The sequence below is a fragment of the Acipenser ruthenus genome, chromosome 28 (assembly GCF_902713425.1).
Source record: "Acipenser ruthenus chromosome 28, fAciRut3.2 maternal haplotype, whole genome shotgun sequence".
In the NCBI taxonomy this organism is placed as follows: domain Eukaryota; kingdom Metazoa; phylum Chordata; class Actinopteri; order Acipenseriformes; family Acipenseridae; genus Acipenser; species Acipenser ruthenus.
This window is the reverse complement of record NC_081216.1, coordinates 17,641,078-17,654,802: the sequence shown is the minus strand read 5'-3', so window position 1 is coordinate 17,654,802 and position 13,725 is coordinate 17,641,078. Positions and strand designations below refer to the sequence as shown.

The window sequence follows — 13,725 nt, the reverse complement described above, 5'->3', positions numbered from 1 at the left end:
GTGTGTGAAGGTGGTGTCACTTTTGATGAGCTTTGGTATAATTCTTCTCCATGTGACCTAGACAAATATCATTAGTATAATGTAAAGCTTGCATTAAAGGGCTTTCCAACACAAGTCAGTGCCTTATGGGTCCAGTAACCCCTCTTGATCTCTTGAGATGGAATGACCCAGATGTGATGTCTACAAAAACAGCCAAATAACAGAAAATGGATCCGCCGTACAATGAGATATCTACAAAGAAAGAGTAGAAATGTGAAACTAGCCTTGTAAGACACAACAGAACTGGGGTTAAGTCCCCACATTCCATTCATAAACCCAAACTTGTAGGAGAGAACTGGTGACATTAAAATGGGGGGTTAAGATTGGACAATGTCTGTTGATAACCATAAAGAATGTATCATTTTTTTAGCCATTGTACTGAAAAACAAGAATCACTTGAAAAACAAGGTCACTTCGGTATACGTGTGAGAGGCAGCAACTGCAATGAGCAGGAAAGATGATGTACAGGCCACCAATCATTCAACATCCTTGCACTTTTCAACATTTGTTTCTACTTTATTTTTCTGAAAGCTTGGAAACATCTATCACATGTTAATGTAAACAGTTGTCAGTTTTCCATTTGCAGTATATACAAAAGGCATAAACCATTGATGCTGTTAAAATCCAAACAGCATTTTCACTGCCATCATCTTCAGGTAACAATGATGATGTTGTTATTTAAAGGGGACCTGCACCCAAAAGGGAAATGGCAGGTTTTAAGCACAATAAACTGTCCTGTTTTTCCTGCTATTCAGAATAAATAATAATTAAATTCATCCCATGGCAAAAAAGTGAAGTTGTTTTATTGTTCATTCCATTTTTGAATTACGGAATCTTGATCATGAATGGAATGGACAGAAACTCACTATTGACAATTTAAAAACATAAATCATTTCATATATTTTCCTGGCCTGGAGTGGCTCCATTGAAGAGCAACTAGACTAATACCAGGGCTTAAAGAATTAAACTATGAAGACAGTTTGGGAGACCTGAATTTATTTATCCAAAAACAAATACGAATTAGAGAGGATATGAAGTCTTCAAAATATTAAACACAAACCCTAGCAAATACTTGAAGCGTAGCACAGAAACCAGGACCAGATGACACAGTTGGGTATTAAGTGGAGACAGACTTAGGGCAAAGGGAAGAAGAATGTCAGAGCTACAGTGTTCCATACCAGGTTCAATTTTACACTAATATCGAATTTTTCGATACCGGTACTGTAGCTGTTCACCAAAGTTTTTCATACATAATTCTAGTTTTTTGTGCACTCTACTAATGAAACTCACACACACCTGGCTAATATAAAATAAACACAAGCACCCCCTGTGGTTTTGCTTACATTGCAGTTGAAAGAAATGGCAAAATAAAAAAGCCATTCAGAGAGCTGGTTAATTTATTTTCTCTTTTCTTCTTATTGCCACTTTTCAGTAGAACAGATAGCCTTTTCTACTTATTATAGGATTTGTCAAACTTTAAACTAGTTGTGTAATTGTTGGCCATTTTCCCACTCTACCCCTGATTTCCTGTCTGGGTCTGGTTTCCATAGAGACGACAGGAACTGCAGCATATGGAGGCTTCTGCAGCTGGTAGGCCTAGGCCCAAAGCCCAAACCCTACAGCCTGATGCCACATGTAGGTCATCCTCCAAACAGACACAGTATCTACAAGCACATTGGCTTTAACTTAGGCCCTTTAAATAAATTTAATAACAACCTCAGCCCTTTGTAATTCAAACAGCATGTGCTTTAAATGGAATAAAATACAGTATATTTATACAATGTCAAGTTGGTTAGTCCAGACAAGTTATAGAGGAAAATAGTCAATAATTGAGGAAACAAGTCTCAATTTTCCTCACATTTCTTCTGCCTAAACATCAGGGTTACCAATCACCAGAAGAACTGCAGGTGGCTGTGAGACTGCAGTGCAATTGGTTTTCAGAAAAAAAAAACCTTAAAACTAGGACCTGTACAGCCAGGAAGCCGAAATTCACAACACCTTCTTCTTCAAGTTCTTCTATAGGTGGTTTGCAGCTCAAATTTAAAGGGGTTACAAAAAAGGAGAATATTGTTGCAGGCTGCTTGCACAGAAGATTGCATTAAAAGAAAAAAATACAAAAATAACAAACGCAACTTAACCAACATACTCTTTAAAATAAAAACAGCTGATCAGCTGACCATTTGTGATTGCGCACCCTTTCAAGAATTAATTGCAAGGGAGAGGCAGCCACATCTCACTCCCATATGTTATTCAACAGCTGGTGAAAGAAGCCCGATTACACCCTCAGAATATAGACAGGTGGATATGGACACTTCACCCGGACAATTACTCAGTAAAGAAATACCCACTAAATGCATTTGACGCTTTCTTGCTTGTCATAAACTGTACCTAACGTACATGTCCTATGATTAAAGACACAATTAGGGTGTCGTGTTTTGTTGTTTTTTTTAATGAATGAAACAACATTGTGTCACTAAAATTACAACAGTGCTTTAGCCCAACAGATATGCCACTATGTGCCTATCTGAACAACAAGGCTAGACTGAAGGCCCTCAAGACACTGACTGAGCTGGGAGATGAAACAGGGATCTCCTGGCTCTCCGCCCTCAGCTCTAACTACAGGCCTCATTGTCTCTTTGCAGAATCCCTCTCGCTTTCCTGCTTTCTTTCCTTTATCTGTTTGGTTTTGCTTGCCAGTTGTTTTAATGTTTAGTGTGCAGAATTCTTTCCTCTTCCTGTCCTGTTTGGAACACAAACTGCTCTTTGTTCCTCTCAAGTCCAGATGCTGGCTTTGCGAACAAACATACTGACACTTTCAGCACAAACAACATCAGTTTTCCAGAAAACCTACCACTACTTCAACCCCTCTCTTTTCCTCTCATGTTTCCCCCTACTCCACTATTTCACTACATCACTCTCCTCTCCTCCTCTTAGTACAAGCCAACATATTTCCCAGTTTCACCACTGTATTTTCCGACGCCTATCGCTTTCTGCAAGCAGGTTCATTTCAGAAGTGTTTAATGAAAGGTAACAAACTAGCACAGAGGACTTAAAAGAAGAACAAATTGTTAAAGATGGACATGGTCAATCCTATGTCTAATGATCTTACTAAGTACTACTCTGTTTCATATTTACATGAACAATGCCATCCAATTTTTTAAATGAATTAAAAACTAGAAGCAAACAATCTTGCAGTTATCTCTCCAATGCTCTGATTTCAATATGCATATATTGGAGTAATGTAATGTAATAGTCTGACTCCAAAACTTTGAGTAATTTGGAACCGACATCTTGGGCATGCTGTAAACACAGCGTACAGCAGAAAATATGCAGCTACGCGCACAGAAAAGATAATCTCTCAGTTTATATTTGCTAAAGTAATGACTCATGTCTGTGTTTAGAGTTCAGGAAACGTGGAGCGTGAAAGGGGCTGGGGATTTTTTGGGGAAAATAAGCTCAATCAGGAGTATGCTAAGATAACATCGAATCTTGCTTCTATCAGAAACTACCCTATTTGTCTGTTCAAACCAAGCGGTTTACTTCACTGCTTTAAAATGTTCAACGTGCATGAAACCCTTTTATGTGTTAACTGTCTCTAGGGGTGTAACTACAGTAAAGTCATGATACACAATATGCAGGTCACAATACTATTTTAACCCCCATATAATATAGTCATCCTGAGGGGCTACTTCTGTTTCATGTGTAAAAGGTCTAAATGATTGTATGTAATCATTCAAATGACACTTTCCACATGGCAGTTCAGCACTTTCTCTAAGTACTGAGCTACTCAAACCCACTACCTTCCATACTGCAGTCCAGCACTCTTACAATTGAGCTACTCAAACCAACTACCTTCCACACTGCAGCCCAGCACTCTTACAATTGAGCTACTCAAACACACTACCTTCCATACTGCAGTCCAGCACTCGTACATTTGAGCTACTCAAACCAACTACCTTCCACACTGCAGCCCAGCACTCTTACAATTGAGCTACTCAAACCAACTACCTTCCACACTGCAGCCCAGCACTCTTACAATTGAGCTACTTAAACCCACTACCTTCCACACTGCAGCCCAGCACTCTTACAAGTGAGCTACTCAAGCCCACTATCTTCCACACTGCAGCCCAGCCATAGGACTGATCTTTCCAACCATTCATTATAATTTGGCTTTCCATGGGGTCCAATAGTTGCTCTAAAATTATTGCTGAATTTATTAAGCGATTTGCAGAAAAAGCAGAGAAAATAATATACTGTGTTATTGGAGCTGTAGATGTAATTTTTGCGTTAAAGATTACCAGATGTCAAGCTCTATACTTGTGAGAGTGGTGTTTTTATACTGTACAGTACGGCTTCCAAAACTGTGACAACCCACCTCATACATACTTTTTGCAGGAGGCCACAAGGCAAGATTTTCAGACTTTCCAGGCAAAAAAAAAAAATTGCCTGAAGACGAATAAAATCAATTTGTTTTTAGTGGATGACTTTCAGAGTGGCTACATAGACACAGACACACATTGATTTAAATGAAAATGCACATTCCTTTTTTTGTTTGATTTCAGACAGCTTTTCAAGCATTGACTGCTCCTTACAGAGAGTTTCTGGTACAAACACAGTTTTAAGAAACATAAAAGATAAAAGCTCTTTGACTCCGTTTAAAATGTTCAGAGAAGTGTAAAGGGCTATTGTCTGCCTGTGAAAAACTTTGTTTAGTCGGGTGCTGGTGAACCACAAAACAAGCCCCGGTTACAATGCACTGCGCAGCAATCAACAAGCTCTGTAAAAAGAATCAGCCGATTGCCAAGAGATTAACAGCTTCACACTAAAGAAGAACATTTTTGATAAGCCCAGAGTGTGTTCTTAATAATGCAGCCCCACAGCACTCCATGATCCTGTGTAAATCACTACACAATGGGTTATTGTGCAGATTCATTTTTGCTATTCCTTAAAGTGCTCCTTAATTGGCCTTATGCAGTTTCTGTCTGGGATAGGGAACCTCGACAGTAGCTGAACACCAACCATCCAACTCGGCCAATTTTACTTGGGTCTAACTTTGGGTCTACAATTGATCATGTGACACTATGTAGTTGGACAGTATTATGAAGTACATATTTAAATGTTCTAATAGTTCCTAATAAACTGTATGCCCCCCTCCCCCATGGAAGGTTCTGTGGAAAGGAGATCTGGATACAAATGTGTTCATTTGCTGAGTGTTTGCACTAACAGTGCATATTGTATTCTGACTTTCTGCACATCACTGGTATTACATGTATACTGCTGTGTTGTTGCTTGAAGTTATAACAGATTCTGCAAGTTGGGTCCTGCATTCTGAAGCTATGCCAGCCTGGACACCAGCTAGTGTAAAGTTTTCCTCGCTAGCCATTCATCATTCAAAGTCCCTAACAGAGAGCACAGTGTGGCAGGTTGTTTTGCCAAACCGAGCGATTAAGAATCAGAAGATCAATTCACCTGTTACTGCAGGACAGCCCTCTCAATAGAAGCAGAATGTTTCTCTTTACTTTGTGATTGAGATACAAAGAAAGAGGGCTAGGCAGCTCAAGGGAAACCCTTTTTATTATACTTGCAAAGCCATAACTTGAAAGATGAGCTTTAGCCAACACAATGGTGTTTACTGCAGTAAGAAATTGTGGCAGCATCTGTTTAAAGTTATAGGATGGAATAATGCAATGCAATAAAAAGCCATACATTGGAAACCATGCTACTTTTTTGGAATCATTAGACGTTCTCAATAAATGTCATGTTTCTCTGGATTGCAATATTTTCAGTAGTGTGGTGAAAGAGTGGTGATCAAGGTACAATTTGTACAATTTTTTGTCAGAATAAATTTTAAATCTTAATGTAACAAATCTAGACATACTTTTAGTGAGTTACTAGTTTACTTTGGTGGAATTTTCACTCACCATAGTAATCTGCCCATAAATTATTTTGAAGAGTACAGTAGTGATGCACTGACAGCAGTAACTTGAAGTGAGCATCCATCAGTTTGAAACACCACTAAACACTTGTACTAAGCGCGGCAAGATCCCTGGTTCAATACCCCCATCCCCGTATTGCGACACCCAAGACAGGCTGTACTTACCATTGGCGTTCTTCCCGCAGATTAGGTGCTCATAAGGCTGAAAGACCCCCCAAAGTTCTGCGTCGTTGTTGACAACAATCTCCAACGCTTCTCCTGTGATCACGCTACCTCCATCATGGTGCTGCGGCTGCTGTCCAGCCAGCACCCGCGACCTCACCTCATCCACCAGCCCCTCCATGCAGGCAGTCAGACAAATAGCAGCGTACTCGTGGATGCGCACGGAGATGCGGGTGTCAACCATCCAGCGGAAGAAGCGGCCAACAGAAAAGGCGAGCCCGCAACGGGACGACTTTCCCTTGCGGAGCCACTCTCCAGCGCTCATGCTGTAGAGCGAGATAGCCTTGACCGTGGCTGAGATGCAGCTTTCAGAGAGCGCCCAGCTGAGCACCAGTCGGATGGCGCTCTGGACCTCGAAGCGGGTACACCGGGAGTGCATGACGCTAAGACGTTGGGCTTCCCTAGAAATTCGAATAAGAGCCCTCCTCATCAGCAGGGAGAGCCTCCGGATAGCTTCTTGGGAAAACACAGTACCCTTCCCTGCTCCTTTGAGCAAAACCTTGCCCACCTCCTCGTCAGTCCAGGGAAATTCCTCCAATTCCAGAAGCCTGGGGCACTTTGAGAAGATGTCCTCCGGGTCCTCTGGTAGGACAGTGTTAACGGTATCCCAGCTGTTGTTTCTGCTGTTCATAGACCCCGAGTAGTACCACCAGTTGCCCCTGTGCGGAGCGCTGATGAAGTTGGACTTGGAGGAGGAGAGGCTCAGGGAGTTGCAGGAGTCACCTGCCCCATAACCTGAGTCCAGGGTCAGGTCCTCAAGCGTCTTCATGGTCGAGTTGTACACCCCTGCCATGTTTTGCTTATGGTGGTTGTACTTAGTCAACGACTGTGCGCATCGGTCAAGCTGCGATACCAAACTTTGTACAGCGTATAAGTAAAGAAAAAACAGATGCACACAGGTGTTTAAGCACTTTAGCACTCCTCAAAGAAAGGTTTACTGTATCGGCTTGGATAAAAACAATACCCACTGTATTATAGTAGTAGTGTTATAAATATTTTTATGATGCAATAAGACCAAAAATAAACATTTTGCGTGACCACAGACAGCAGCATGTTTCATTTTTAGAAACTACATTCATCCATGCACGTTCCGTCCAGCTTTTGAAAGGTCCCTTCCTTCTTTCACAAACTGTTTTTGTTTCTCCCAAATTCCGCCAGACTGCCAGTCCCGTCTTTTGAATACATTGAATTGAACTTTTTATAAACACAAGCTAATTACTTCCTCCGTGAAAATCAACATTGACACTTATATTGAAGAACGCCGACTCCTTCCTTGTAGACAAATACATGTTTTTGTTTGTTTTGACAGCTTTTGAAAACAAAAGTTACCGTACGGCACACACTGCCTGAGTCTGAAACTCCCAGGACTTTTTGAACTCAATGCACAGAGAAAACACCGGCCTGTTAGTATTTTAATGCAATGCTTGCTGTTGCCCAATCAGCAGCCCACAGTAGCTATTACAGCCAATCAAATGGGAAGGGGTGTGTGGCATTCAAATCAGCATATTCTTATTTTTTTTTTTTTTCCTGGTCGTGTCCCCACTTGACTGCAGTTACTGGTACAGACAGTATGCGCTGCTTTTAATATAATATAAAAAGTAAAAAGTGTATTACCATGAAGTTCAACAGGTAAACCTGATGGAATTAAAAAATAAAAATAAAACTATAATGTAATTGTATGTCAAAAATAATGTGATATCTTGTAACAATTGTAAGTCGCCCTGGATAAGGGCGTCTGCTAAGAAATAAATAAATAAATAAATAAATAATAACAGTAAATACATACTAATAATCGAGTACAGTACAATATATTGTGTATAAAAAGGTATAAAGTACACGACAGTATTAAGATATTAAAGTGTTAACTACTTAAACTGACAATTTAATTTAATAGCGGTTATTATTATTAATAATAATAATAATAATAATAATAATAATAATAATAATCTACAGAACTTTTTTTTTCTTTTTTTTTCAGCAGATAGGTACCCTTAAATTACAGAAAATATCGGGTTGGGAGCTAACTCCAGTAAATATTGTAGCTGGCAGTTCATTAAGGGACCAATTCTTCTTTTAATGGTAAAGTAAATCGGCAGTCACAGAGTGAGGGGCCACTCGGATGCGAGTCTCCGCGCCAGGTTATTTTCATGCACGATGGTGAAAAGAATCTTTGTCCAGAGCCAGACAGACTTGACCTTGGAAGCGCGTTAGCTGGGTGCACAAGAAACGGCTTCACCGTACATCATATTCACTTTTTGTACACTATTTCCCCAAGAGCAGATGATGTGAATGTCTTCTATTCTTCTACTCAAAATTGTATAAACAGTTCTTAGCTTCAATTGATAAAAAATAAATAAATACAAATAACTAATTCAAGCGGTAAATGGTTTTTTTTCTGACTAAGGCTACTGATCTTGCTGCTGCCTCTAGCTGCACAAAACAAATTATTATATAACTACTCCTCATGCCTCAATTTCTCCAAATTTCAGGCCAATTAAACAGAATATGTATCTTTCTTGCAGACATTACAGATTCTGATGGAAACCGATTTTTATTACAATGCAACATGCAAATAGCATTCGGTACCTTGCGAGCACGTTCTGAATGGAAGAAACAAAGAAGATATATACATATATCAAATTATTTAAGCCGATTTTCCTGTTTATTATCCTGTTTGTTACGTTTGTTTTTAGGTGTGTATCCTTGATGTTCTGAAGTTCTCTATGTTTATTTTCATTACCTGTGTTATATTAAAAAAAAACAGTAATAAAGTTACCTTTATTTATCCTCTTTATATAAACATGTTTTTTTTTTTTTAAAGTGTTCTTATTGTAAAGTTTGTTATTTATTTAGCATGCATGTTTTTCTAAGAGTAAAATGCATTGTTGTTTGTTATTTAATAATTGTTTGTGGTATTTTGTGGTACTTTGTGGTAATTAGTAGGACTAAGCAAGAATCAAATTAATATGTCAAAACCCCAACTCGAAATACGGCCCATCTTTTCGTGTTCGGGGTGTAATCGCGGCGGTCTTCCAATTAATACTAATTCACGTTACTATTTACTTCCTACCGCAGTATAATTATGTGTGTCGTTTAAAATGTTTATAGTATCAAAAACATTAACCTCAAGATAAAACTATAATTAATTACTAACTAAAAATGATCCAAACCGCTATCGTTGTTAATAAAATGCAGGCGCGGTAATAAACAAAAACCGTCAAAGTATGAGTATTGTGATGACTATTTGTTTACCAGAGCATTATATTTCTAAAAAACGCAGAAACAATGTGCTTCACTGATACAAGTTGAAAACAGCAGCCCACGAGCAACAGAGCGCTCTCCATAGGCACAATCGCCTGACGCCTAGGTGCTTCATCTACATCATGCGTACAGGTGGAAAATGTGGACGTGATAGATTTTTTTTTTTTTTTTTTTTCATTAGCCGTTAACTTTGAGATGGCAAACAACGATTAAATAAGTATACACCGTGGTTTAGAGAATATGTAATACCGTTACAAAATTCAAGATCATTATTTTCTTTAACTTTCATTTTTATTTGTGCATTTCTGAGTTGCCCTGCGTACCCCCTATGACCCTTAGAAGTACCCCCAAGGGTACGCGTACCCCCGGTTGAAAACCCCTGTATTAACACATGTATTTAATATGTATTAAATATATGAAGGTTAATAATTTGGCATGTTTAATTTGCTACAAAATGTTTAATTTTTTGAAGCATTTCAGTAGCATGCAAAGAGAAAAAAAAGTCGGAGTTATTGTTTACTAGCTTTGTGAATTCCCTTTCACAAACATTGCACATTTCAAAGGATACATGTGAAGGTTTCTTTTTGTCAGTGCTGTTGTGCTTGTGGAATTTCAATGAGCAAAATGTGCGCTAAATGAAACGAGCTAAAAATATAGTAAAATATTGTTACTTCGTCAAAGAACTGTAGCGCCATCTGTTGGTGTTTAATATGCCACCCAGAAGGTAATTGCACTACAGTTGTGTACATGTATCAGTACACTACCTAGTGTTTTTTTTAGTAATCCAAAATTACTTGTAGCATTTAACATTTGTTTGACTTGTAGGCACCAAGAGACAGGATGTGAATGGTTGCTACTACAGCCCTATACGATTTGAGTCCAAACAGCTTGATAAAACATAGCAACTCCCTAAAAATAAAACTCAGAACAGCAGTTCATGCAATAAGACTTCCCGAAGCCAGTCCTAGAATCTTGTTACCTACAAAATAAATAAAGAAATAAACCATTGCAAAATAAACCATTGCATTATTGCAAACCAAATCAGGCTTTTTGCTTAAAGTTTTATTTTAAAAAAAAAACAAAGAAAAAAAAACAACATAATACAGTACATTCTGAAAACTCATTCTACAAAATAATTTCACAGAAATCATTCTTGGAATGTATATCCCTGGCTTTCTGTAAGGCAGGGTCCAGCAAATGAGACGGGGCTGGGACAAACCACTGACATCTCAGTGCTGGGGGTGGCTACGGCTGTCTTGAGATCTCTGCTGATAAGATTCAGCCCTTGGGGAGTCCTGTTCAAAGGCCTGTTCTAGAGGAGGAGCAGGAGGGGAGTAGGTGAACAAGCTCAGGGTTATTTACCTCTTTCCTATATAAATACATACACATGCAGTCTGTATGAAAACTTGTCGGAAACGTCTGTGTAAATGGGCTGTCCCTGCAATGGCTGATTGACTTGTAATGCACATGGTATCCCTGACATGTATTCTGCAGTATATAACAGCTGCATCTCCCTGTTTAAAGTCTGTATCAGTCAAAGACTTAACTGGCAGTGTTTCTGCAACCAAGACCGCACAGATTACTACTGTTTTAAAAGGAGCTGTATCCAAGAAATTAAGAATCAAATAACTTTATGAGCTCTCTCGCTGATTTCCTACTTCTGCAGAAGGAATTAAGAGGTGGTAATTGGTGAGAGAGGAATGGAGAATAACAGCTGGCAGGCAATCAAGGAGATCTGATGGAGAAAAAGCAAAGTTTCCATTGATCCCCTGGATAAAATTAGAGTGTTAAACACATCCTGTCATTTGTATAATGTTTACTGTTGTTTTGGTTTTTTTTAATCAGTGTATTTGAAGACATAGTAGAGAGAGCAATATTGGTTCCATACAAAGTAGAATGTATCCTCAAATATGAATGTTCTTAGTAGAGAGCTAAATATAAGGATGCATTTTGTAATTAACAAAGGAAAAGCCTTTGTCCTGCCCATTGAAGGGAATATAGTTTTGTCTTGTGTCGGAAAGTACAGTTCCAGCTTATCTAATTGAAAAAGAACAACCCGACCCTTTAAAATAGAAACAGGACACCTAACTGTTACATCTCAGTAGAATCACCCAGATATAAATATGCGAATCTCGGTAGGAATGGAAACAGGAGTCCAGACGGGAGTAGCTGCTCCCTCCTTGTGACACATCAATATTTCCAGGTCCCAGCCCCACAAAGAACACAAAAAGAACAAACATATCTGTCAGGTCAAGTGTTTTCTCATGGTGTAAACTTAATATTCTGTGTGTAAATCCAATTTTATATAAACTGTTCTACAACTGTACACAGTCACGTCATAGTTTTCCACATTTCATTTAAAAAAAGCTTTTTTTGTTGTTTTTTTTGAGACATACAGCACTGATTGACTAAAAAAACCTTTCAAATAAAAAGTACTGTAATGGAAGCTTCTCATCTGGAGCCTGTAGCAACTCATTTTGAAGTTCTCCCATTTTCAAAGGTGTTTCATTAAAGTTAAAGTTGATTTTTGCAGAGGAACATTCTACGGTTTTTGTGTGTATTTTTAAATTTCCTTTCATATTATGAACGTTAGCTCCCATTAACCATCTCAAGCAATGCTTTGGCTGACATGAAAAAAGTCACATACTGTGAAATAAATTCAAGGAGCATATTTTTAGTGTCTGGATTAAATAAACTTCTAGAATCCAAACACAATTAGCGGGCTTCAAATCTGTGTTAGGTATTTCCCTTTCCAAATATATTTCTATGCGTCCATATGAAATTCACCACATGCTCACTTTTACATAGTAGTATTATGTATGGGAGCTTCTATATTGGTACTAACAATACATACTTGGAAAGTAATTAGAAAGTCTGAAATCCTCATATATAGAAATCTGTGGGTCTGACCTGTTTATCCCAGACATCCATTCAAATACACATTGCTTTCACTGGACTACCAGCAATAAAACTGTCAACATGTCATATCAACCTAATAACTAGTTTATAAACAGTGCAGACATTGTTTTGTTATAACAAGAGCTGTTATCCCTATTGACAAATACAACAAAACTCTCCCTTTTTTAAATTCTCCTAAAAAAAAAAACACACTTCCTTGAGTACTTGATAAATTACTTAAAGCAGCTACGACAGATTCATTAAGTCTTTCTGGACACTGAACAAGATGGCTGCACTCTCCCTTTTTTTGTCTCGATAAAGGGGTCCTTTAAGTGACTTGGTAGTCCTTCAAGAATGCCTTTGCAGCACGCGCTTAGCAGGCTTTTGTTTTTTTTCTCAGTCAATAGCACCCTTCTGCTATCCTTTGGGGGGTTTCTTCGAATTCCACATGCCTCGTTTAGAGTGATAGTAATGGAAAAAGTTCCTAAGTCGTAATCGTTCCACCTCCAAACCATTCTGAAGAACTCTGAACGAAAGAAAAAAAAGAAAGTTTACACGGCAATTATCCTAATAAAGATTCATGTGCATTCATATACAGTTTTCTCTATAGTAAATAAACACATACACATGCTACAATCTCACACATTGTCATGCTAAACCCCACGTATTGTTGCAAATTTCATTTTAAAAGCAACCATTGTTTTGGTATTTTACATAACCCATACAGAAATGTATGATCCTAGTGGAATACAATTATAATACCTAACCATTAGCAGACCACAGCATTCCCTGCAACAGTAACACAACAGATTTGTATCAGATTACTGTGGCCCTGATACAGGGCTGCTAAAAAAAGACCCAATGGAATGAAATGCTTGACCCATTAAGCAGTACTCCCCACAGTTTAGGTGTGATTTAAAAATCAATTTCTCTGAGGTTTCTCTGACTTACCTGTCCAGTAATTCCCAGTCCTCGCCTCCCCATCGATCCCGGAATTCCTCTGTGTTCATCCCTCCGATCTTGTCGAAGTCGGACTTGTAAATGCCAAACAAGCCAAAACCGTTTACCTCCCAATACCCTACGAGCAACAACAGAGGAAAGCAGGCTGTTAAAACATTTTAATTGCTAGCGGGAAGCAGCCTGTCAACTCAATACAGACTGAAATGCAAAGCGATCACAAGGTAGAAAAACAAAAAACAATTTTCAAAGGGAAGCCGACAGTAGCTCATCTGGTAAAGACACTGTAGGAGGAGAATGCGTGCCGAGTTGACAGGGGACCCACAGGGAGTGTTGCATTGGCCTTGTGTACTCATGTGGGTTAGGGAAGAAAATAATCTGCGGATAGAACACCTGCTTCAGTGACCCCTACC

General features: G+C 38.7%; 2 protein-coding genes and 1 long non-coding RNA gene across 3 annotated transcripts in view; 1 reads left to right on the top strand and 2 right to left on the bottom strand.

Moving 5' to 3' along the window:
• The window catches only part of LOC117434679 (ankyrin repeat and BTB/POZ domain-containing protein 2-like), a 42,001-nt gene extending 34,368 nt beyond the window's left edge, over positions 1-7,633 (bottom strand). The window contains exon 1 of the mRNA XM_059002985.1: positions 6,140-7,633. Coding sequence (XP_058858968.1) covers positions 6,140-6,989 — 850 coding nt within the window. The 5' untranslated portion in view covers positions 6,990-7,633. The remainder of the gene's footprint in view (positions 1-6,139) is intronic.
• LOC131701953 (uncharacterized) overlaps positions 1-13,725 on the top strand; it is a 38,912-nt gene that overhangs the window by 19,174 nt on the left and 6,013 nt on the right. The gene's annotated exons all lie outside the window — the stretch shown is intronic.
• The window catches only part of LOC117964157 (N-acetyl-beta-glucosaminyl-glycoprotein 4-beta-N-acetylgalactosaminyltransferase 1-like), a 144,879-nt gene continuing 141,642 nt past the window's right edge, over positions 10,489-13,725 (bottom strand). The window contains exons 19-20 of the mRNA XM_059002983.1: positions 13,307-13,433; positions 10,489-12,881 (exon numbers count right to left, since the gene is read on the bottom strand). Of these exons, the coding sequence (XP_058858966.1) occupies positions 12,773-12,881; positions 13,307-13,433 (236 nt within the window). The 3' untranslated portion in view covers positions 10,489-12,772. The remainder of the gene's footprint in view (positions 12,882-13,306; positions 13,434-13,725) is intronic.